This window comes from Megalobrama amblycephala, linkage group LG4 (assembly GCF_018812025.1).
Source record: "Megalobrama amblycephala isolate DHTTF-2021 linkage group LG4, ASM1881202v1, whole genome shotgun sequence".
Lineage (NCBI taxonomy): Eukaryota > Metazoa > Chordata > Actinopteri > Cypriniformes > Xenocyprididae > Megalobrama > Megalobrama amblycephala.
In genome coordinates this window covers 49,537,264-49,562,722 of record NC_063047.1, presented here as the reverse complement: position 1 = coordinate 49,562,722, position 25,459 = coordinate 49,537,264, and the positions used below count along the sequence as shown (strand labels likewise).

The 25,459-nt window shown below is 37.4% G+C and overlaps 1 protein-coding gene across 3 annotated transcripts in view; it reads left to right on the top strand.

Annotated features, from left to right (window-relative positions):
- LOC125267801 (protein NLRC5-like) overlaps positions 1-21,762 on the top strand; it is a 66,178-nt gene extending 44,416 nt beyond the window's left edge. For 2 of the 3 annotated variants that reach the window (XM_048189766.1, XM_048189765.1), the window contains 16 exons: positions 5,563-5,736; positions 5,890-6,060; positions 6,333-6,503; positions 6,760-6,930; positions 7,770-7,940; positions 8,181-8,351; positions 8,745-8,915; positions 9,771-9,944; positions 10,181-10,354; positions 17,846-18,019; positions 18,230-18,403; positions 19,097-19,270; positions 19,722-19,895; positions 19,992-20,153; positions 20,313-20,485; positions 20,888-21,762. In XM_048189766.1, coding sequence (XP_048045723.1) covers positions 5,563-5,736; positions 5,890-6,060; positions 6,333-6,503; positions 6,760-6,930; positions 7,770-7,940; positions 8,181-8,351; positions 8,745-8,915; positions 9,771-9,944; positions 10,181-10,354; positions 17,846-18,019; positions 18,230-18,403; positions 19,097-19,270; positions 19,722-19,895; positions 19,992-20,153; positions 20,313-20,460 — 2,554 coding nt within the window. In that variant the 3' untranslated portion in view covers positions 20,461-20,485; positions 20,888-21,762. Of the gene's footprint in view, positions 1-5,562; positions 5,737-5,889; positions 6,061-6,332; positions 6,504-6,759; positions 6,931-7,769; positions 7,941-8,180; positions 8,352-8,744; positions 8,916-9,770; positions 9,945-10,180; positions 10,355-17,845; positions 18,020-18,229; positions 18,404-19,096; positions 19,271-19,721; positions 19,896-19,991; positions 20,158-20,312; positions 20,486-20,887 lie in introns of those variants that run through there. The other variant, XM_048189767.1, reaches the window with a different exon arrangement.
- The last annotated feature ends 3,697 nt before the right edge of the window (positions 21,763-25,459 follow it).

Sequence of the window (25,459 nt, the reverse complement as noted above, 5' to 3'; positions counted from 1 at the left end):
TAAAGTAGGAAATACCATAACCACACACACACACACACAGGTTTGTTTTTCTATCTTAGTGAGGACATTCCATAGGCGTAATGTTTTTTATTCTGTACAAACTGTGCATTCTATCCCCCTACACTACCCCTACTCCTAAACCTACCCATCACAGAAAACATTCTGCATTTTTACATTTTTAATAAAACATTGTTTAGTATGTTTTTTTAAAAATCTATTTTAAATATGAGGACTCATGAAATGCCTTGATAAAACACGTTTACGTCGTAATACCAGTGTAATACCCTTGCCATGTCATTATACAAATTTGTGTCCTCATAAATCACGAAAATGTATACACACACACACACACTACAGCAGCAGCAATGTATTTAAGCCCTGTGTTTCAGTTTGTTCTTGGTCAGTTCTCTGTTGTGTATACCCGGTTGTTCTGTTTGTTTTTTCCCTAGCCAAGAGTGTTTTGTTTCAAGGTGTTTTTGTTTAAGTTATTGTAAATAAACCTGACTGCTTGCAATTAGATCTTACACCTCATCCTTTGCTGTGTAGCGAATTAACTCAAAGGGGAAATATTAATAATTATTCATAACTCAATATGATTTATTAATTATGATTAATTATGAATATGTAAATCTGTTAATCAGATTTACTGGATATAGCTACATTAATCTTAATATTACAATCAATTAACCTGTTGTCCAGGGAACACTTAGTGTGGATTGTTTAATAATTCTAAGAAATGTTCATTTCCAGGTTATGGAAAAATAACATTCTTATCGCACCATGCTACTTAGAGCATAGGTTCGGGATCTAAATCACTTCAGAGGCAATTTATCAGCAGACGGAGTCAGAACCAAACATGTATTGTGCACAATCTTTATTAACTAACTCACAAACACATAACTAAACTAACAAACACATAACATACAACAAAGGTCACACACACATACGTATTGTAGGTAAGAATGAGTAATGATATAGTTGAACCGGAGGAGGTACTGTTACTAGAGCTATAGGAAAAAGTCAAAGACAATCTGGAAAGGAATCATCAGTTTCTTCCGCAATAGCAAAGGTAAGTCTTACAAATTAATACTAAATCGCTGTTTAGTGTTAAAATGTATGATACTTGCAAGATGCCCTTAGGCTGAGGAGCATCGGTTCTGCCATCTGAGGAGAGATCTTGAGGATTCAGTCCGAAGTTGTTGCCAGTCTTTTCATGTTGGATGATGAGCACATGGCTAGGCCAAGGCCTACAGGCCTTGCAGGCCGGGCCTAGAGAGGCCGGCCGCAAGGAGACCCGTTCGGTCATCCAGAAGCAAGGAAGAAGAGAGGGAGTGGCATTGTTCTCTAGCTTTTAACCTCTGGTCAAAGCCCAACCTCTTAAGGTTGATGCAGCCGATGAAGGTGTTGTATGTAGCGATTAATCAGTTATTAATCAATTTATGGGTGGAATATGAATATAATAATTCATAAAGCTTTATGAATAATTATTATGCATATACCGACCCAAGGGGGAATTAAACATATATGGTGAATTAATTACAACGAGTTATAATCAATCACATATATGATTAGTTCTGGTTTAATAATTATGTAGAAGACTATCGGTCCGTCCAGCAAACCGGTAAGTTATCCACAGACTATTACGACAGAAATGTTATCCTCCGGCCACGAGGATAAATTCCTATGATAGCATCCAAACGTAAAGCAAGGATATAGGATCGAAACGTTAAAGTGACCTGGCTTTGTTGAAATGAGCAAAAAGAACAATCGAGCATGAATAATGTGTTTAATATATGCAAACCTCGACTACAGAGGTTATACATCTAAAATACAGAATATACAAATATATACAAAAGGGAACGTAGAGACAGGAAAGGAAGGAAAGAGAGAAGGCAAAATTGCAACAGTTACCCCTGTGAAAGCTAGCACAGAAATCAGTTTAAACAAATTTCAGAGAAATTATAATACTTGCTTATGGTTCAAGTCGGTGTGTAGCAGTTTCAATGCGCCTGGCTTGGTTGGTCCTTTCCGAGAGGGTTTCTCCGGCGGGGTTTTCAAACGAGGTTTAACTGATGCGTAAGATGCCAGAGGAGAAAGAAGAGAGAGAGAGAGTCCAAGGAGATGGTCGTCCCGGAAGGAGAGCGTGTGATGGCAGCGCTGTCGCCTGAGGCAGTTCAGGGCAGTCGAGAGACAATCGGGAGACAAAGGAGAAGGTGTGTGTCATTGTTTTTATGGAAACCCAAGCTAACACACCTCCTGAATTGTAGCGACCAATAGATGCGCAGCATTATTTGGCGGGCAAAGTTCCTTTGTTTGGTCTCCTAGCTGAATTTGCATACTTAATGACTATCAGATCGGATTTCGAGATGGAGTACTTTCTTCACAATATCATTAAACACATAGAAAAATGCATTTGTCAGCTATGTGACATACCTCAGTGAATAGCTCGAGTCCGGAGCTTTACGGAGAGATCAAACTCGATAGAACAGAAAGGCATATAAAAGAAGTTATGGTTTACAGACAAAATTCCATCATTAAAATGCACACTAGCACAAATACACTCATTTAAACACTAGGAAACATGCATACGCTCGAAATACATGATGGATATATTTTGGCATAGTTGTATTTTACATATACAGTCAAAAATGTATGTTTGTGTGTTTCTGTATGTGTCTGTGTGTGTGTGGTGTGTGTTGGAATGTGATCTGGTCTGTAGTCCACATGAGTGACCCTTTGATGTCCCAAGAGCTGGAAGTGGACATCTCTGTTTAGTGTCGCCCAGGCCACAAAGTTGTCAAGTGGGCTCATCTTTTGCAGACCGGTCGGAGCCGAGATGAGCTTTTACAACCCAGTCCAGCATGCTAAAAGCATTCTGAACATTCCAAAGTGTATTGATTATCCTGATACGTGTGCATATGCTACATGTATTTCCAGGTGACAACACACCTCCTGTCAGGGCTTTTATGACCAAGAAAGATTAACAAGCTGAGTTCCTGAATAAGAACTATTAAGGATTCTTGTAATACTGATGTGTTGCACAGGTATGGACATAACATAAATTACCAAATAGGAATCAAAAGTTGGAGTCCGTAGATACCAAACATGCTACCCATGTGATTCCAGTTAACTATACATTGCAGCTCTGGAATATTAATACCAAACTAGTTCAAAAGAGAAAATGAATACATAGAATAAAGCCCATGAAAGAAAAGTCATGAGATGGGAAAGTTGGATACATGTTTATACATTTCCCAAGTGGTTATATAGAGAATACATAGAATTAAGAGAGTTTATTTGTCCTTCTCAGAAAGAATGAGTCACTAGTCTCTATAGCATTCGTTCTGATCATAAAAGTACCATATATCTGTAACAGGACACCTAGTTGTGCCTGTGTGCTAGCTACATTTGGGATGCTGGCTGCAGTTTTAGGGGGATGAGTTTACAGAGCTTTGATAGAGTAAGTTTATGGGTAATTCCTTAAATATAATGAGTAATTTTGTGTGCCTGATTGGTCCAGACGCTACAGCTGCAACCAACTGTTACAGAAGAACTGACCTATTAAATGGATCTAGCAGCAGTGGAAATTCTCCTCCTCTCCCAGGGGGATCTGTCCCTCGAGGCCCACACACAGAGGTATTTGGATTTGGTTCCTTTTGTTCATTATGATGACACCAGCCTCTGTGTGTTTTTCCGGGCAGGTCTCAATGCTGAGACCAGAGAACGCCTGCCCGGAGATGGGCCTCGGGGGAACTTTCAGGATTTTGTTGAGTGGGTACTTGTACACAACGGTTCCCCCTTGACCATCGTGGAGAGTGAGGAGGAAACCAGAGTGGGCTCCAGTCTCCGCCCCGATCCCAGAGGGGGCTTCTGTCTCTGCTACGAGCCCAGAGGGGGCTCCTGTCTCCGTCCTAGTCTCCGCCCTGATCCCAGAGGGGGCTCCAGTCTCTGCCCCAAGTCCAGAGGGGGCTTCTGTCTCTGCCCCGAGCCCAGACCAGCCCTACACCTACACCTAAACCTACCCATCACATAACTTTCTCACAAAAACTATTTCTGTATGATTTATAAGCCTTTTGAAAAATGGGAACATGGGGTAATGTCCTCATAAGTCACCTTCTCCTTGTAATACCTATGTCATACCCATGTTATTATACACATTTGTGTCCTGATATGTCACAAAAACATGCACACATACACCTCTCCTCTTTGGTAGTCCATCGTCGTCATAATTTGTGGGTTCTTTGATGACTGTATAATCCGATGCGTGAAGCACACTGTCTTTCACTGACAGTGCATATAAAAAATTCTCCTGATTGTCTTTGGGGGGCAGGAACAAGCATGGCCTGCTTTCTCTGATGTCTTTTAGACAGGCGATGTTCAGTTCTCCTTTCTTCGTAGCTTTGTACTCCACTCTGACAAAGTTGCTGCCGGAGTGTGCGATTCATTGCACTAGTATCCTGAGATGTGGGCTTTATCCCACTTTTCATAAGAAAGCCTTTTAGTTGGTCTTTTAGCCTCTTTTTTTTTTGCCTCCTGCAGAACAGGAGGCAAGATGTAATTGGCCATACAGTACCTTACATGGGAGATGACTTGTTGGCATTCTCACAACATGCCCAAGCCATCTAAGTTGGTGGAGCATTAAGGTTGCACTAAGGTTATACTCCAACAGTTAGTTTTTTGCAGGATTTCAGTATGTGGCACTCGATCTTGCCATGTCACTTTGAGGATGCGCTGCATGCATCTAATGTGAAAATATTCTAACATTTTCAGATGTTGAGCATAGATAGTCTATGTTTCACAACCATACAGGAGGGTGGTGAGGCAGATTGCCCAATAAACAGCAATCTTTGTGTGTAATTAATTTCATAGGGCCTTAGGCCTTGGGTGGTTCAGCAAACACGTGGACATCAAAAACATTGAATCACAGTTTGATTGATTTCACACACACACACACACACACATGCACACACACATATATATACAAGTTGAGCAACACTCCCCATTAAAGATCAGGGCATTTAAGGAGCTCATCATCCAGGAGTTAAACAGGACAGATGTGCCAATTTATCATGAACATGTACACTCCATGCCTAGAAGAGTATATTCAGAATTATGGTGGGCATACTAAGTGCTAGAATATTATACATTTGTTGAATTAAATCTAAGGTGTACTCTTTTCTGCAATTCTTAGTTTAAACAAAATTGGCTAATTTACTTATTTTATGGCTTGTAATGACATATATTTCTCAGTTTTTATTATGTATATGTTTAATACAAAGTATTTATGTTGTGCACTATATATATATATATATATATATATATATATATATATATATATATATATATATATATATATATATATATGTATATGTGTGTGTACACACACACACACACACACACACACATATATATATATATATATATATATATATTCTACTTCCTCTAACTCAAATTCAAATTACAATTCACTCTTCTCTTAATTGCCTTCAAATTCAACAGTTGATTCAGCTCAAGTTTACAGCACATACTGAATTTTTCTAAAGTTCTCATTTATTCCTGTAGGTTTCTGAAAAGTCCTGCTGCAGAGGAGGCATGTGAGTATCTCACTGAAGTTCTGGGTAAAAGTCCATTATTACTGACAGAACTGGATCTGAGTGAAGATAAATTAGGAGCTCTGGATGGAGATAAGTTCTATGCGCTTTTGATGGACTCTCATTGCAAAGTGGAGAAAATGAAGTGAGTCAACATGGTTTTATACATTATAAAATAAATCTACTGTTTATTCATCATAAAATACTCAATCACATGTGTGAGCAGATATGAAGAGCTGTTGATGTGATGTGTGCTGAATATGTGCTGAATAATAAATTATGCTGTTTTTGTGTTTAGGCTGAATAATTGTGAGCTGACAGAGAAAAGCTGTTCAGTTCTAGCTAATGTTCTCTCCTCCAAAACCATCCTAAAAGAGCTGAACCTGAACAACAGCCATCTGCTGAACTCAGGAGTCAAACAGATCTGTGAGGGACTGAAGAATCCTGTGTGCGAACTGAAGACACTCAAGTGAGTACATAAAAAACTATAATAATACTGTGTTCTACATCTAGGAAGAATGTAATTTTGAGACAAGAATTCTAACCACATATATGCAAAAATCACAGATTCCTGGTGACCATTAAATAATTATAATTAATTACTCAACTAGGAAAAGAATGAGCCTATAATTGTTTATCTCCATATCTAAAAATTTATTCAGATTTAGTAATTCAGTCTACTGTGCAGTAATTAATTTGAATCACAATGTTAAATTAAATTCAAGTTTTAATTTTCTGTAGACTTTCAGACTGCAATATCACTGAAGAAGGTTATAAAGCTCTGGCTTCAGCTCTGACATCAAACCCTTCACACCTGGTAGAGCTGGATCTCACAGGAAATGATCCTGGACAATCAGGAGTGAAGGAGCTCACTGATTTACTACAGGATCAGAACTGTCAACTAAAATTGAGGTTGAGTTTAATAGTTCATTTAGGTTATAATTGTGGTAAAATATAATTGTGCATTTATATAACGACAACAGAAAGGCAGATTTCTACAAAAGTGTTTTTTAATTGCCTCACTACATGTGTACTGCAAATATTGTTGCTCGTATGATAAAATGACTTATAACATCTGCTCAATGAGTAAATGTAACCAAGTAAACCATGTTTCAACATTTTAATCATTATAAGGCTGGAAATATTAGTTTACCTCTACTGTCTACAGGTTTTTGAGTCCTGCTGCAGATGAAGCCTTTCAGTATGTGAGAGGAATTGTGGGTGGAAACCCGTTACTAATCAAAAACCTGGATCTGAGTAAACATAAAATAGGAGACACACGAATGAATCAGATCGCTGCTCTACTGCAGGATAAACACTGTCAACTCAACAAACTCCAGTGAGTATTGTTTTCATTTGTTGTCATTCTTTTTTAATTACTAAAGCATACTAGTAAAATGACAGACAAACACATAAAGACGGCGAAAAGCATAAAACAGACGAAAGCATAAAAATTAGTGATTCACTGCAAAATATACAAATGACTATACATACATACCAAAACAAACATCTGGGGAAATGAGAACATGTATATTCCCATATACACCTTCACTGAACACACAAAAGGGAGAAACACATACTGGTGATATAAATGATTCCACAAACACAACTACAAACGTATAGTGTAATGACATTTACAAGCTTCAAAATGTCCTTTAGTCACTTCTTGGGAACTCCACTCTGGAAGTTTTAGACAATTCTTTCTTGATTCTTTTGTTGTCCATAAAAATCCAGGAAAATGAAGTTGATTACAGTATGTTTATTAATCTCGAATGATGCAATAATCCAAAATAAACTGATTTAAACAAAATTTAAACTGTAAATTATAAGAGCACCAAATACTGTACATTGAAAAGGAGAAAGAAAAAATTAAACACCTGTGGCTTTATTTATCCAATGCTTCATTCTTTAGAATATGCACACAGACTCCAGAAAACACCCAATAATAAGAGAAAAAATATAAGAAATATGGCAAAAACCTGAATGGCTCCTACACAACCTGAATAACTTAGCAACCCTCACCACTTGTTGTGGAAAGAATCAATTAGAAAACAACAGATTGTAAAAGTATCTTAAATCAGATGAACTCTACAGTGGCCAAAACACTATAATTCTCAATGATCACTGAATTTTGGCATCAGGTACTTTGTAAATTCTCCCTCTCCTGGTCATCATTAGGCTGCGTGATTGTGGTCTAACAGAGGAAAGCTGTTCAGCTCTCGCTACAGTCCTGAGATCAAACTCCAGACTGGAAGAGCTTGACATCAGCAACAATAATCTGCAGGATTCAGGAGTGAAGAAACTCCAGAAAGCATTAGAAAATACAAACTGCACACTGAAGAAACTCGGGTAAGTTCAGTGAACTATTGTCTGATTTTATTAAAAATATTGTATTGTATTGTATTGTATGGTATATTACTTTTGTTCAAAGTAAATATTACCATAGTAAACTGAAGAGTAGCCAGAAGACAAAGATAAAATGCACTTGATTTTATTTATTTAAACACTAAGACACATTCAGTTGATCATATAATAAATTATTGTATATTTTGTACTATTAATGATTATTTTCAAACCTATTTTCTGTAGACTTTCAGATTGCAGTATCACAGAAGAAGGATATAAAGCTCTGGCTTCAGCTCTGAGATCAAACCCTTCACACCTTGTAGAGCTGGATCTCACAGGAAATGATCCTGGACAATCAGGAGTGAAGGAGCTCACTGATTTACTACAGGATCCAAACTGTCAACTAAAACTGAGGTGAGTGTTATTAAAGTAATAAAGTCCAGTTGTCTTAAACTTCAGCTGGAAAAATGACTAGAATATTTGGCAAGGACACAATGAATTCAAGTTCACCAATCTTAAGACTATGATGACAATTTTTAGTCTTATTCTTATATGTCTGTCTGCATGTTGCCCTAATTTGATTTTTTTAATGTAACCTTTTGACTTTCAAAATTATTTGTTTAATTTGTGTTTAAAGTAAAGGTGTAAAGTTGAAAATAACTTTTTACACTGTAAAAAGTAGTGTTAAAAGTAACTACAGCTTGTCACAAACAATAATTGTCTATTTTTATTATCAACATGTTTCATAATGCAGTGGATATTTAGGACAGAACTGAACTGAGCCCTGCTTGATCTTCTTTTTTGCAGGTTTTTGAGTCCTGCTGCAGATGAAGCCTGCCAGTATGTGAAAGAAATTGTGGGTAAAAACCCATTACTCTTGAGAGAGCTGAATCTGAGTGAACGGGAGCTAGGAGACACACGAGTGAATCAGATAGCTGCTCTACTGCAGGATAAACACTGTCAACTCAACACACTGATGTGGGTATATAATGTTATATGACTACTAGTAATGTTACAGCAGTTGATATTCCTCATTTGAGTCAGAGTCGTTTATTTCTCAGCATCACACAGAGCCACAGTAAAGTGACGTATTAAAATGTAACAGGCAATTAAAAAGAAAAACCTTAAAACTGTTCACCTGATCAGTTTGGTTATGGGTCAATAATTATTTCAATGACTGTTTTCTTCCAGAGCTTAGAAAACTCTTTAAATATGTAATAGAGTATAAAACAGTTGGGCTATAAACACAAATGTGTGCTAAACCACTAAAGCAAATGAACAACCTTTTCCAAAACTTGTTTGAATGTCTCCTGCTTAACACCTTTCCCTTATGTGAATACATTTCCAGTGCAAAGCCAAATATTTTTTGACAATCACATGGAGTCTTTCTAAAATTAAACTGACTATATCTTTGATTTGTAATTGTTAAGTCTACATTATGTATAAATTTTAGTCAGTGAGACTAAATTGAGTTATGACAATATTGATAAGATGTTAACACTGTACAGTAAGGTTTCATTTGTTAAAATTAGTTTGTGCAAACCAAACATGAGCAATTTATTTTTATAGCTTTTATTACTCTGTTAATGTAGTTAATAAATACAGTTGTTAAAGTTAGTTCACAATTATTTAATGTTAACAGATACAACTTATAAAAATGTATTAGTCAATGTTGAGTTTAACATTGAAATTATTAAATGCTGTATTTATAAAACCCCATAAAGAATTACAAATGTGACTTTTAAATGACAAATTACAGTCAGATGTGACACTTAAATCCTGCAAAACCTAAACTGGCCATAGATCTGAGACATTTTCTCTTTCTGTCTACAGTCTGTGTAGATGCAGTATAACAGAGAACCAGTGTCTCATCCTGACTTCGGCTCTGAAATCAAACCCATCACACCTGAGAGAGCTGAACCTCCGTGGGAATAAACTAGGAGACTCTGGAGTGAAGCACTTATGTGACATACTGAAGGATTCACACTGTAAACTGGAGAGGTTGAGGTCAGTAACATTCACATATAAGAATCAAAATCACTTCAAAAGTTTGAACTAAAACAATTTATTCTCAATATGTCAGTCTGAGTTCAGTCTGAGTTCATATTATATTTGTCTAAAAAAATGTACTGTAGTATTTTCATGTGGTGAATTAAAGATTTCTCTTCCTATGTTTTTAATGAAGATGATGTGACAAAATATAGTTTAATCTGTCTTCATTTATTCAATTTCTTTCAACACAGGTTAACATACTGCAAAATGTCAAATGAAGGTTGTTCTGCTGTGACTTCAGCTCTGAAATCAAACCCATCACACCTGAGAGAGCTGGACCTCAGTGGAAATAAACTAGGAGACTCTGGAGTGAAGCACTTATGTGACGCACTGAAAGATTCACACTGTAAACTGGAGAGATTGAGGTCAGTAACATTCAAATATAAGAAAAATCACTTAATGCAACGCTGAGTCAACTGAGTTAAGATCCATGTGCAGTTTTATTAACAGAAATACATAAGACAAACAGGCAGGGGTCAATCACCGACAATAGGTACATGCAGGGCAAAGCTGAGATGAAATTGTAAACCAGGCTTCCGGTTATGGCCGCCATAGAGTAAGACGCGGAAAGCATCGCTCCCACAGAAAATCCTGTTTATATTGCGTTAATTTGAGTAAAACGCGGCTACACTTGTATTTTCTTTAATTTAAACTGGATAGACTTCTTTTGGCAACTTCTGAGGATGCCCCCTAAAAAACCCATTGAGAACAAGAAAGAAACAACTAACGCTACCGAAGACAGCCCTTTAGCTTTAACGGCTAGCTTGGCATCGCCTCCTGAATGGTTCCAGTCAGAACTGGAGAAAGGTTTCGTGAAAATTCAAGTCATGCTAGACGGGCGTTTGTGCGAAATACGGGACTCGGTCGACAAGGTACACAACGACCTTCAGGAAACGAGGCAAAAGCTGTGCGATCTTGAATCACGCCAAGACGGATTTGAAGAAGCCATTGTGAATCTGCGTGAAGACATTGCGGACGGTAAAAAACACGCGGAGTATGAAATACTTACTTTGAAAGATAAGGTCGATGATCTTGAAAATCGCTCCAGGCATAATTTACGCCTCGTTGGCTTTCCTGAAGGGGTAGAAGGGAGAGACGCAGTGTCGTTTGTGGAGGAATGGCTCCCTAAAATCATCGGTGTCGATCAGGAGCGGCCCTTTGAAATTGAACGAGCTCACCGTACTCTTCAGCGCTGGCCAGCAGAATACGAAAGACCATGAGCCATCGTGATTAAATTACTTCGCTTCAGAGATACAGTCAAAATACTGGATGCTGCACGGGAGAAAAAAGAGCTTTCATATGGCAATTCCAAAATCATGATTTTCCGGGATATGTCAACGACCCTCTACAAGAAGAAACAGGCGTTCGCCCCTCTTAGAAGACGGCTCCGGGACCACAGTATTTCATACAGCATGCAGTACCCAGCCACTTTGAGAGTGGATCTGCCAGGGGGCGCGCGATCTTTCAGCTCGAAAGACGCTGCTGAGGCTTATTTGAAAACTCATCACCCAACACTTTTGTCGTCAGCGAGTTTGGAGTGAGATTGTAGGTACGTTGTAAATAGTTACTGGATCTGTGGACGTGTGAGCTCAGAATAGCTGCAAGAATGGACAATATTGATGTATGTTCAATTTTCCACCTTGCCATTCTATCTATAAGTTGTTCTCTGAAATTGTTCTGGCCAGTTTGTACTTACTAACTTTGCCTGCCCAGCAGATGGTGTAGTCAGCGTTAATTACTCTGTTGATATATGTGGGAAGCTTTAGCTTGAAGTTGTGCATGTTCAGTATGCAACGTTACGCGTGTTTTTTTTCTGGGGAGGGTGGGGGTGCCACTTTATTGCTTTCTTTTTTTCTCTTGATTTTTTTGTGCTTTTATTTTATTTTGACTTATAACTGAAAGAGATACATATAACTATTTGTCCTGGAATGTTAATGGGATTAATAACAATTTAAAGAGAAAGAAAATACTGTTGTTTTTAAAGAAAAATAAGATAGACATTGCTCTCTTACAAGAGACCCATATGACTAAGGAGGATCATTGTAAGCTATCACGTCAGTGGCCTGTACAAATTTTTTTTTGCTTCATATAGTTCTCACTCAAGAGGGGTTGCTATTCTGATAAACCGCAGGGTGCCTTTTGTTTTGGAACGTGTGGTCAAAGACAATTATGGAAGATATATTGTTCTTAAAGGATATATTGCATCTGAAAGTATCACAATAGCAAACGTTTATGCCCCCAATCAAGATGAACCTCAATTTTTCCATAATTTACATTTCAAACTTTTTTTGCCTTGTACAATCATTGGAGGTGACTTTAACTTGGTCCTAGATCCAACAGACAGATCACCTGTTAAATGTTCTGCTTTGACACCATCAGCAAGAGCTGTGAAACACATGATGGCTGAATTAGAGCTGATAGACATTTGGAAGGCTTTACATAAGACCCAACAAGATTTCTCTTTTTATTCCCGGCCACATAAAAGTTTTTCCAGAATTGACTTTTTTCTTTTGCACAAAACACAGGAATACTCAGTTGACTCGTGTGAATACCTTCCACGGATCTTATCTGATCACTCCCCATTAGTCCTTAAGGTTAATGCTCCTACTACCAGAACATATATTAGAAGATGGCAATTTAGTAATTATCTCCTCAACTACCTTGATTTTATAGCTTTTTTAAATGACAATATAGAAAGTTATTTGAACTTTAATGTGGGCTCTGCTTCTCCAGGGGTGGTTTGGGAGTCATTAAAGGCCTATCTAAGGGGAATAATTATATCATACTCATCTGGTAAAAAGAAAAAATATCAGAGTCAACTGAATTTACTTTCTAAAGACATTAAAAAATTGGAACAGGACTGTTCTGTTTGTGGAGATGAAAATATGTTTCAGAAACTAAGCTCATTGCGGCTTGAGTATGATATGCTATCCACTAAAGAAGCAGAGTGTGTCCTCCTTAGATCTAAACAACGATATTATGAGCATGGGGATAAAATTGGCAAATTGTTGGCCTGGCAAATACGAAAAGAAGATGCAGTGAGGTCTATTAATGCAATACGTCGAGTTGACAATACTGTTATCAGAGATCCCACTCTTATTAATCAGGAATTTATGCGATTCTATAAATTGTTATATACCTCCCAAGGTACTGATATGGTGAAAACACATACTTTCCTGGATAATTTGGACATACCATCTCTTACTAAAGTTTCCAGGGACTGTTTGGAGGGGGATATCACTGAGGTTGAAATACAAGAGGCCATATCATGCCTAGCTGCTGGCAAGTTGCCTGGCTTGGATGGTTTTTCTATAGATTTTTTTTAAAGCATTTATACCTAAATTAATTAAGCCATTGAAGGATATGTATATGCAGGCTATAGAGTCTCAGCAACTACCAGACTCTCTCGAACAGGCTATGATAACTCTTCTGCTTAAGCCTGGTAAAGACCCCTGTCTGTGTGGCTCATATAGGCCAATTTCATTACTCAACTCAGATTACAAGGTGTTTGCCAAAATTATTGCCTTAAGATTGGAAAAAGTAATTTCACAGTTAGTACATATGGATCAGACAGGATTTATTCAAAACCGATGCCTTTTTGACAACGTTCGCAGGCTTCTAAATGTAATTTTTTCCGCCTCTCAGGTGGACTATCCTGTTATTGCCGTTTCTTTAGACGCCGAAAAGGCCTTTGACCGAGTTGAGTGGCTATATCTGTTCTCAGTCCTCCAAAAGATGAATTTTGGCCCTAAATTTATTAATATGCTTAAGATGCTTTACAACTACCCAACAGCAGTCATTCAGACCAATAGTGAAATCTCGACTTTATTTCCCTTGGAGCGGGGCACGAGACAGGGTTGCCCACTATCTCCCCTTTTATTCGCTCTAGCAATAGAGCCTTTAGCTATTGCAATTCGCTCGCATGACGTCATTAGTGGTTTTATAACCCTTCAATCTCGGCATGTAATCTCACTATACGCAGACGATATCATGTTGTATTTGATTAATGTAAGCTCTACTATACCAGCATTGACGACTTTACTACAAGATTATGGAATCATATCTGGTTATAAAATTAATGTAAACAAGAGTGTTTCTATGCCTCTTAATATAGCTGCTACTCGGTTACCTCTTAGAAATTTTCCCTTCACCTGGAATATGGATAAATTTACATATCTAGGACTACAAATATCCAGAGATCTGTCTCAGTTATATAACTTAAACTATGCTCCCTTGCTTAAAAGTGTAGAAGTGGATTTAGATAGGTGGAAATCTCTCCCTATTTCATTAATTGGCCGGGTAAATTCTATCAAAATGACTATACTACCAAAGTTTTTTTATTTGTTTCAGGCACTCCCTCCTGTATTGCCAAAGTCTTTTTTTAAGGAACTTAATAGAATTATTTCGAGGTTCTTATGGAAAGGAAAAGTGCCACGGGTCAAGCTAAGTTCACTATTTTTGACATTCCGGAACGGTGGACTAAAGTTGCCCAATTTTTATTTGTATTACTGTGCAGCTCAGCTGCGCTCAATTTGGATTTGGCGATCAAACTGCACCTCTCCTCCGGCTTGGCGACAACTAGAGGAAGTACAAGTACAGGGCATAACTCTTGCTGCAACACCTTTTGTTCCTCTGAATTGCTTAAAGAAATTGACTTCCAACCCTCTGATTGTTGGTACTTGTAAAATCTGTACAGACCTCAGGAAAAAGATGAAATGCAAACAAACTTTGTTCAGATCCACTGCATTTTATTATAATCTTTTCCTACCCCCAGCTCTTAAAGATGGCATAACCAAACAATGGTATGACTGTGGTATTCAAACTTTCGAAGAACTTTACGAGGGAGATACACTCATGTCTTTCGAGCAGTTACAACAGAAATTTTATCTCCCCTCTAAATTCTTCTTCAAATATCTACAAGTTAGACACTACATTCAGACTCAGCAAGGTGGTCGCTTATCCAACCTCTCCCTCTCCCCCCTGGAGGACATCTTATCTGATAAAAAAGACCCTAAGGGTCTTATATCGTTTATCTATGGCAAGCTGTCCCAGTTGATGGCTGGTAATCTCTGCAATGTTAAATCTAAATGGGAAAAAGATCTGGAGTGCTCAATCAGTGACGATGAATGGGAAATCATATGTGAGAAAGCTCAGACTTTGTCTGTCAATAGCCGTCATAAACTTATTCAGTTTAATGTAATACACAGAGTCTATTATACTCCAGTAAGACTACACACCTTTAAAAGTACCTATTCAGAGCTATGTCCCAGATGTAAAGTGCAGAGAGGGACACTTTTACACATGTTGTGGTCTTGCCCTGACCTAGAGGTATACTGGGAAGGGGTCTTAGAGATCATTGGCACAGTTGTTGGTACTAATATGCCCAGGGAGCCCGAAGTGGGGATTAATCTGAGGTTTGTTAGATTGGCTCTTTTAGCAGCAATAAAATGCATAACATTGAGGTGGAAGGACCCTAAACCACCTACTACTTTTATGTGGACTACAGAAGTATCATCCTATGTACCTCTTGAAAAAATAGCATTTTGTTTGAAGAAACGTCAAGATCTGTTTGTAAAACACTGGGGCAGTTTCCTTTCATATATGGGTATAACAACAACAGGACAAAATACCTAAATCTCATATGACTTTAAATGCCTTTTTCTTGTTTAATCTGTTTATGGTTTATTAGTGGCACCATGGGAGGGAGGTTTGGGGTGTGATATAGGGTTGTGATATGGTAATAATTATTCAATTTGTATTTTGTATTTTGTATTATTTTATTTGTTAAAGGAAAAACCCAATAAATATAATGTTCAAAAAAAAAAAAGAAATTGTAAACCAGGCAGTAGATCAGTGGCCTGTTGCAAAAAGCCGGTTTCAGTTGCTAGCTACCCAGGTAAGTTCAAGATTAGTTTGAGCAAACTCTGTTTTTTCTGGCTTATGAAGGTGGATTGGTTTTTAGCAGGGTTCATTGCTATGGTAACTTAACCCAAACTCGAACAATCAGCTGTGATTGAAAAATGAAATGAAAATGAAATCAAATGAAAATAAAATGGAAGTAATCGTCTTTGGCCCCCCTAAGTTGAGAAGTGGTCTTATAAATGAGCTTGGCAAGCATTTCCCCTCAGTCTCCTCCCAAGTCAGGAATCTTGGTGTCATTCTGGACTCTGAACTTTGCTTAACTAAGCAAATTAATACAGTTGTCAAGAACAGTTTTTATCAGTTACGGATCATCTCGAGACTGCAATCATTTTTAACTTTTAAAGACCTGGAGAAAGTCATTCATGCTTTTATTACCTCCCGCCTTGACTACTGTAATTCATCATATCTGGGTCTTCCCCAGTCATCCATTGCACGCTTACAGATGGTACATAATGCTGCTTGCTGCAAGACTGTTGACTGGGGCAAAGAAAACAGATCACATTACACCAATTTTAGCCTCTCTTCATTGGCTTCCTGTCTATTTTAGAATTCAATATAAAATTTTGTTGTTTGTTTTTAAAGCTCTTAATGGTCAAGCCCCATCTTATCTCTCAGATCATCTTATTCCTTTTTCATCCTCCAGATCTCTAAGATCTTCTAATAGAGGTCTCTTAGTTGTCCCTCGTTCGCGCTTAAAAACGAAGGGTGATAGGGCTTTTTCTATTGCGGCCCCCTGTCTCTGGAACCAACTTCCACTGGACATTCGCCTTGCTCCTTCTGTTACAACTTTTAAAATGAAGTTGAAAACATATCTTTATTCCCAGGCATTTTAAATTGGATTTTATCTATGTTCCATTGTTTTATTTCTATCATCTGTTTTGTTTGTTTTATTTTATGTTTATCTTTGATTTGTTCAGCACTTTGGTCAGCTTTGCTGTGATAAATGTGCTATATAAATAAACTTTACCTACTAATTATTTGGTCTATTTGTTTGATTCACATGCATTGATATACTCAGATATTTTCTTTCAGCTGCCTTCTCAAACTTTCACTGTAGCAGTGTTTATTCCTGCTTTGTAAATGCATTTAATTTCATATTTTTCATAACGATATCTTAATCTTCGGAAGAGACATTCTCTTGCGAGAAGTGAATCAAATTGACGTTCTCCTTGTTCCTTGGTATTGGCTGTTTGCCGCACGTCACGCTTTCAGGTGCACGCGCTTTGCAAACTCTGGATTAAACCTGAGTTGACAGAGAAAGTTTATACAGAACATTGTGCAACAGTTGATCCTGATCTAAACCAGGTTGGATTTATCTAGATTTGTCAAGACAAAACCTACTCTGAAACTCAGAGTTTGTTCAACTAGCTTCATGCAACAGGCCACAGGGCAAGCAGCAAACAGTATAAACATAATCCAGGCAGACAAGGCACAGGTATGAAGGCAGGCAGCAGAGAATAGTAGCAAGATACACAGTCGAGGGTCATACACAGAGAAACCATAAACAGGTATAGTTGATAGTTGAGGGATAGAGCGTTGTCAGCCACGGCAAAACAAAACTTTGAAAAGAGTGAGTGTGAGAGTGCTGGCTAAATAGTCCACGGGATTGGATTCAGGTGTGAGTCTAATCAGCACCAGGTATGGGATGATGGGAAATAAAGTCTGTTGAAGGGATCAGTACTCGGGTGATGGCATCTCTGGTGGCGATTGGAGGGAGCCACAGAGGCTTCAACAGTTTTAACTAAAACAATTTATTCTCAATGTCACTATTAGTCAGTCTGAGTTCACATTATATTTGTGTAAAATCTTTTAACACAATTATTTGGTGAAATAAAGATGATCTCTCTTCCTCTGTTTTTGATGAAGATGATGTAACTTTACAAAATATAGGTTTAATCTGTCTTCATTTATTCTCTTTCTTTCTTTCAACACAGGTTTACATGCTGTGAAATAACAAATGAAGGTTGTTCTGCTGTGACTTCAGCTCTGAAATCAAACCCATCACACCTGAGAGAGCTGGACCTCAGTGGAAATAAATTAGTAGACTCTGGAGTGATGCACTTATGTGACATACTGAAGGATTCACAGTTTAAACTGGAGAGATTGAGGTCAATAGCATTCACATATAAGAATCAAAATCACTTCAACAGTTTGAACTAAAACAATTTATTCTCAATATGTCACTATAAGTCTGGGTTCACATTATATTGGTGTAAAAAATCAGTAGTATTTTGGTGGGGGGTTTTTGGAAGATGATGTGACTATAAAATATAGGTTTAATCTGTCTTCATTTATTCGATTTCTTTCGTTCAACACAGGTTAACATGCTGTAAAATGACAAATGAAGTATGTTCTGCTGTGGCTTCAGCTCTGAAATCAAACCCATCACACCTGAGAGAGCTGGACCTCAGTGGAAATAAACTAGGAGACTCTGGAGTGAAGCACTTATATGACATACTGAAAGATTCACACTGTAAACTGGAGATATTGAGGTCAGTAACATTCAAATATAAGAAACATCACTTCATGTAATGCTGAGTCAACTGAGTTAAGATCCGTATGCAGCTTTATTAACAGAAATACTCATAAGACAAACAGGCAGGGGTCAATAACTGACGACAGGTACATACAGGGCAAAGCTGAGATGTAATCGTAAACCAGGCAGTAGATCAGGGCAGGCAGCAAACAATATAAACAATCGTAGCAAGATACACAGTCCAGGGTCATATACAGAGAAACCATAAAAAGGGATAAACACTCAAGAGTTGTCAGCCACGGCAAAACAAAACTTCACAAGGAGTGAGTGTGAGAGTGCTGGCTAAATAGTCCATGGGAATGGATTCAGGTGTGAGTGTAATCAGCGCCAGGTACGGGATGATGGGAAATGAAGTCCGTTGGAGGGATCGTTACTCAGGTGATGGCGCCTCTGGTGACGATCGGAGGGAACCACAGAGGCTTCAACAGTTTGAACTAAAACAATTTATTCTTAGTGTCACTATTAGTCAGTCTGAGTTCACATTATATTTGTGTAAATAAATATGTGGTGAAATAAAGATGATCTCTCGTCCTCTGTTTTTTTTTTTTTATGAAGATGATGTGACTTTACAAAATATGTAAAGTCACATCATCTTCAAAATATATGATATTTGAATCTGTCTTCGTTTATTCTCTTTCTTTCAACACAGGTTTACATGCTGTGAAATGACAGATGAAGGTTGTTCTGCTGTGACTTCAGCTCTGAAATCAAACCCATCGCACCTGAGAGAGCTGGACCTGATTGGAAATAAACTAGGAGATTCTGGAGTGGAAAACCTCAGTGATCTACTGACCAACACACAATGCAAGCTGGAAAAACTACAGTTAGTATCATCATACTGTACAGCAGTTGCAGTGTGATTAAAGTTTATTTTAAGACAACAGTGCTCAAGTTATTATTTAATTATTATCAAGTTATTCTATAGTTATAAAAGTGTACTTTGAGTTTTCCTATTAGGCATACTTTGTGGGTTGTTTTTTTTTTGGACTAACAAAGTAAAGTTTTCTTTGGTCTTGGGTTCTTGTTTGTTCCCTGGACTTCTCTGTTTGCCCCTGCTCTGGATATCTGTGTTTGGACAGCCTACTGTTTTCCATTTGCCTGTTTTTTACTCTGTTTGTGAATTACCACTTAATTAAACACTGCGTTTGGAACATCTTTGTGTCCCTGAGCAGTGTATAACAATTAGTGACTATATAGTGTTTAATCATGATATATGTAACTCACACATGAGCTTAACATAGGTTTGAACTATTGTCTTTTCTTTGTGTCTTCAGCCTGTCTGAATGCAGTATTACAGAGAAACAGTGTATCAGCCTGACTTCAGCTCTGAAATCAAACCCATCATACCTGATAGAGCTGGACCTCGGTGGGAATAAAATAGAAAACACAGGAGTGAATCAATTATTTTACATACTGAATGAATCACTCTGTAAACTGGAGAGATTGAGGTGATTAACACAATATTTAAAAATGAGTTTGTATTATATTTTTTTTATCAATAATTTATTACAATTGTTTTTGTGATTTTTTTTTTTTCTCTCTAGTCTAAATAACTGTGGCATCACAGATGTGTCTTCTTTAACTCAGTCTTTGACAAACACAAAAGCACTGCAGTTTTTAAAAGAGCTTGATCTGAGAAACAATAATATAGGAGACTCAAAGGAGCAGCTCAGAGCCATGCTACGACACTCAAACTGTGAACTGAAGTGAGTAAACACATTTAATCTTTCAAATTTGTGAAAAAGAATTGTCATCAAATTATTTAAAATCTAAATAGTTTTAGAAATGTGTGTTCACACACACAAAAAAGGTAACTAATGTAATTACAGCAAACACTGATAATTTTCTCTGATCCCTCCTTACAGACTAGACAGTGAATTGAATGTGTTTGCTGTGTTGGGAGCTGCTGCTGCTGGAGGAGCTGCTGCTGGAGGTGCTGCTGGAGGTGTTGTTGGAGGTGCTGTTGGAGGTGTTGCTGCTGCTGCTTTAGCTGCTTTCCGCATATTCAGATGAGGATACACAGAACAGCCTCACTATGGTACCTTATCTATGAGGACAAATGAGTGTGTGTGATGAGTGTGTAACCAGAATCAAAAATGTTTATTAAATGTTTCATTAAATATGAACTCTGTTCTTAACTGAAAATATCATCACAAAAATTTGTTTGTAGCAGTTTAAAGCTTTAAGAACAACGCTATGCCAGAATGGGGATTTTTGTTTTTTTTAAATATATTTTTCCTTATATGGCTTATACTAAATTTAGTGGATTTATTCACATTCACTTATTTTATAGTAACTATAAATTAACTAAACATTGAGGTTAGAAGATGTTCAGACTTTAAATAATGCAACATTATCTGAAACATCCATGTGCGTGAGTGATTTTGAACAGTTATTGTTGGTTTAGTGTTGATATAAATGATGACTGTTTTATTCACAGGTGGAGCAGTGAAGGGATTGGAGTCAGCGGTCAGAGCATGATTAATTATGATTCTTATTGTCAAATGTAGCACCAGCTTTTGATAATGCACCAATATATTGTCTTAGTTCTGTAAAGAAACATCAAAGTAAGAGTTTCTCTGATACATTGAACACTGAACACTATACTTCATCAGTCCGTACTAACTAATCTTAGTTCTATCATTCGGCAGCATTTGTATACTCAGCTTCCTCCTCATGAAGATCTTGCTTTCAATATCACCAATCCAGATTGCAGATGCATTTTGTTTAGAGATTTTAATGTTCACTTTTGTCATTGTACTTTATTGTAATATTTGCTGGCATATTGTAAATATACAAATAAGAATATATTTATAATTTAACTTAGTTTGAAAGGTTCATTATTTCACTAGACAACAGATACAGAAAGATTATCTTGTATAAAGCTGTACTTGAAACTTAAAAAGTCAGAACCATAAGAGTGGCTTGATACACTATATTGCCAAAAGTATTGGGACACCCCTCCAAATCATTGAATTCAGGTGTTCCAATCACTTTCATGGCCACAGGTGTATAAAATCAAGCACCTAGGCATGCAGACCACTTCTACAAACATTTGTGAAAGAATAGGTCGCTCTCAGTGTAGGAAAAATACACTCTAACCAGAATAATGTTTTTAGTTTATGTATTTCAATTAAAGCTGTTTAAGTTATCAAGCTGTCTCATGTGAATTACTTCTAGTTTCATTGAATGACCACTAGGTGGAGCTCTAAGCATATATTATTCTGGTTCCTTACTGAAGAAGAATTACATGTCATGTTGTTGAACACGCAATAAAGTGTGACGCACTTTTGTTCTGTGTGTTTTGCTGAGAAACGGCTGCTCCAAGTCTTTATTAAAACCAACACTCAGGAACTCAGTGAATTAAAGCATGGTACCAGTTTCCACCTGTGCAATAAGACCATTCATGAAATTTCCTCACTACTAAATATTCCACAGTCAACTGTTAGTGGTATCATAATAAAGTGGAAGCAATTGGGAACAACAGCAATTCAGCCACGAAATGGTAGGTCACATAAAATCACTGAGCAGGTTCAGAACAGTGGCGTAGCCACGGGTGTGCCAGGGTGTGCCGGTGCCACCCAAAGTGGCAGCTGGCACACCTAAAATAGGTCCAGGTGAAATTGCAAGCACAACAAACCTCACAAGTATCGAAAATGGGATACTTTCCCATAGACTGGAGTGAGACCATAGACGTCTCGCGAGCTGTCGCGATCATTCGTGGCTCTCTGTGGCTTGTAGCGCTAAGGTAAGGTAACATCCAAAGGTATGTTGAAAGATATAGTAGAACTTACCAAAATCCGTATCATGTCATCTTTCATGTTCATGTTTCAACTGTGGAAAGGTGTCATTAAAACATATTGTAATAATGTCAAATTTACCGTCACATTTACCTCAGCCCTTCAATGTCCAAAAACGCATCAGTCAGCTACAAAAATGAACTTCGAGAGGAGCATTTTGCTAAATATATGCACTATTGCATATTCATTGTATTTGTGCTTAACATGTACTTCAATATTGAATGTATAAATCTGTTTTATGACAGCCACCATTTAAATTTTTAGGTCTATATAAAAATGAGTAGAAATAGCCTATAATTGTCATAATTTTTTTTTATTATAACGTTATTATAAAAACTGTGTAATTTATATGTAAGTAGCTTACAAATAAATTAATTTTTAATATTATAGTGATGTAGGCTACCAGCTGTGGTTCCCTGTATAGTTTACAGTGTTGAGAGAGATTTTTTTCTTTGAGGAAATTTGCTGTACCTGACGGGCACTTCGGTAAAGTTGGTTTTATATTCGCACATTCGGACTTCTGGTAAATTCAGACTTTCCAATAAATGTGCAATAAATTAATGTTTGCGAATTTTAAGCAGCGACATGATATTGACAACCAACGATTGTCAACTTACAACATTTTTCACATTCGATCAAAATAGGCAAGTATTGTTTTAATGGCATATTTACTTGTGAATGTCCACTGAATGTCCAATGTAGTTTGATTAACAAGGCTATTGAATACGGATGTCCGAATGTGCGAATATAAAACCAACTTTACCCTGACGGGCCCCAAATTAGTCAATAATTAATCAAGGAAATCAAATCGAAATCAAACCACAAGCTTCAGAATCAAAATCAAATCCAATGGTGAAATTTGTGTCAATGCCCAGCCGTCAATCATTTTTTTGTTTGTTTTGTTTTTATGTAAAGCAAATGTTGTTTTTTCCAATTATTTTCTTGTCAGAGTGCACCAGAATGCGTCGTTAAAATCCCGAAAATGGGGGAGGATGCTCCCAGACCCCCCTACAACAATTTCAATTACAATATTTTGTCCGGTTGCACATTAATCGGACAATAAATATGGCACACCCAGTTTTTCTGATGCACACCCAGAGTCACTTTTCTGGCTACGCTGCTGGTTCAGAACATGCTGAGGCTCACAGTGCACAGAGTTGCCAACTTACTGCAGAGTCAATAGCTACAGACCTCCAAACTTCATGTGGCCTTCAGATTAGCTCAAGAACAGTACGTAGAGAGCTTCATGGAATGGGTTTCCATAGCCGAGCAGCTGCATCCAAGCCTTACATCAAGTGGAATGCAAACCGTGGGATGCAGTGGTGTAAAGCACGCCACCACTGGACTCTAGAGCAGTGGAGACGTGTTCTCTGGAGTGACCAATCACGCTTCTCTGTCTGGCAATCCGATGGACGAGTCTGGGTTTTGCGGTGGCCAGGAGAACGGTAGGCTACTTGCCTGACTGCATTGTGCTAAGCATGGGCGACATTTGACTCTCGAGTTAGGGGGGGGCAAGATTTTTTTTTTTGTGCAGGTAAACGTCTTTTTGTACCTGCATCAACAAATTATTCGCAGAAATTTTAAGCAAACAAGTAAGCAAACAAGTAAAGATAGTTTGCGGTTTGATATTCAGATTTCTTTTGGCTATAAATACGCAGAGCGCTGTCATAGACATGCAAACAATACCGAATATCATTCTCCATGATTTGTGAATTAAGGTGACGTTGTCCTTTGGGCCGAAATCAGGGTTTTTTTTCGTAGCGACTCTTAATTTTATAATGGCTATAGCTCCAAAAGTTGGACACTTAGAGGAATGAAACCAGTGTCATCTTAACCAGCTTGATCTGTGATTTTTTTCACAGCAAAGCTCTTGTCCATAAACCCCTTGGTAAGTCCGCCAGTAAGGAATGTGAAAGAAAGGCATTCTTCATGTTTAACGTCTATTACCAATGAACACGCAGACTGCTGGAATAAAAGAACATTGTTTTAGGTCGTGCTCGATTTGTGAAAACCTTCACAATAGCATTTTATCTCGTGGCCGTGTTTCTCTTTGCTCTGCCCCCCATTTTTTTGTATAATATGGTCTTCAATGAATAACCGTTTCCAATCCATTAGGTAAATGACCTATATATATATATATATATATATATATATATATATATATATATATATAAAGCTCACTAACATCACTATTCTGATCTGTGAAAACTTTCACAGTTGAGTTTTGGTCAGCTGACCTTTCACTAGGTCACTAATGTACATGACCCAGGGAAGGGTCAGCTGACCCATAGTGACGTGTGAAAGTTTTCACAGATAAGAATAGTGATGTTAGTGACCCTGGATCCAGACTCCAGGAAGTGAATTCTTATGACAGAAACACATACTTCATAATCAGGCGCAGAGTAAATATTTTGCAAATATTTCAAGATTTTTGTATGAACAAGAACTTCTACAACAGATAGTAAGAGATCTCTGATCTTCAATTATCAAACAATTGGGACTAAAAGTCCATAGAAGAACTGGGGCAACTTCTCCAGTCAACACAACATCAACTCATCATCTGTTGCTCATTCAGAAAATGCTTTTATTTAAACATGCTAATAGATACAGTTGATTAATCCCAGCACATTACAGTTTTTTACAATTGCTAGGACACATTTCTCAATACTTTGGTCACTTTTTCAAAACTCTTCGCACAGTTCTCCAAACTAACTTTCATCTTGGCACAGCTGTTCATTTCACATTCAGAATGCTCTAAATCTACCAAAACATTTCATTCATGTCTCAAATCAACTAATTCAGAACACTAGCAAAGGTTTTCACCCAGCAAACACACTTTGTCAATCATAAAACACAGATCTAAAAAAACACTAACACCAGGAGCATTATACAATGATTTCTTTTGGAAAATTGTTTTGAACTTAAGTTTAACAGTTTTGAAAACAGTATGTAATCATGTGCAAATTTGCCTGTAGGTACTGTACACTGAGTTTTGGTGTTTATTGTGTCAAAGTGAGAAACAAATTCATGTAATTTAAAAGATGTAGTCATTTTGTGCCAAAGCAATGATAAATGATCCACAGTTTAGCCCACATAGATTCCTGTTGTACTCACTGTGTGAAGAGTTTTGAAAAAAAAAAAAAAAAAAACTGTAATAAAGTGAGAAACACAGTACTTTTTTAAGCATTGCTTTAAAGGCCTTAAAACACTTG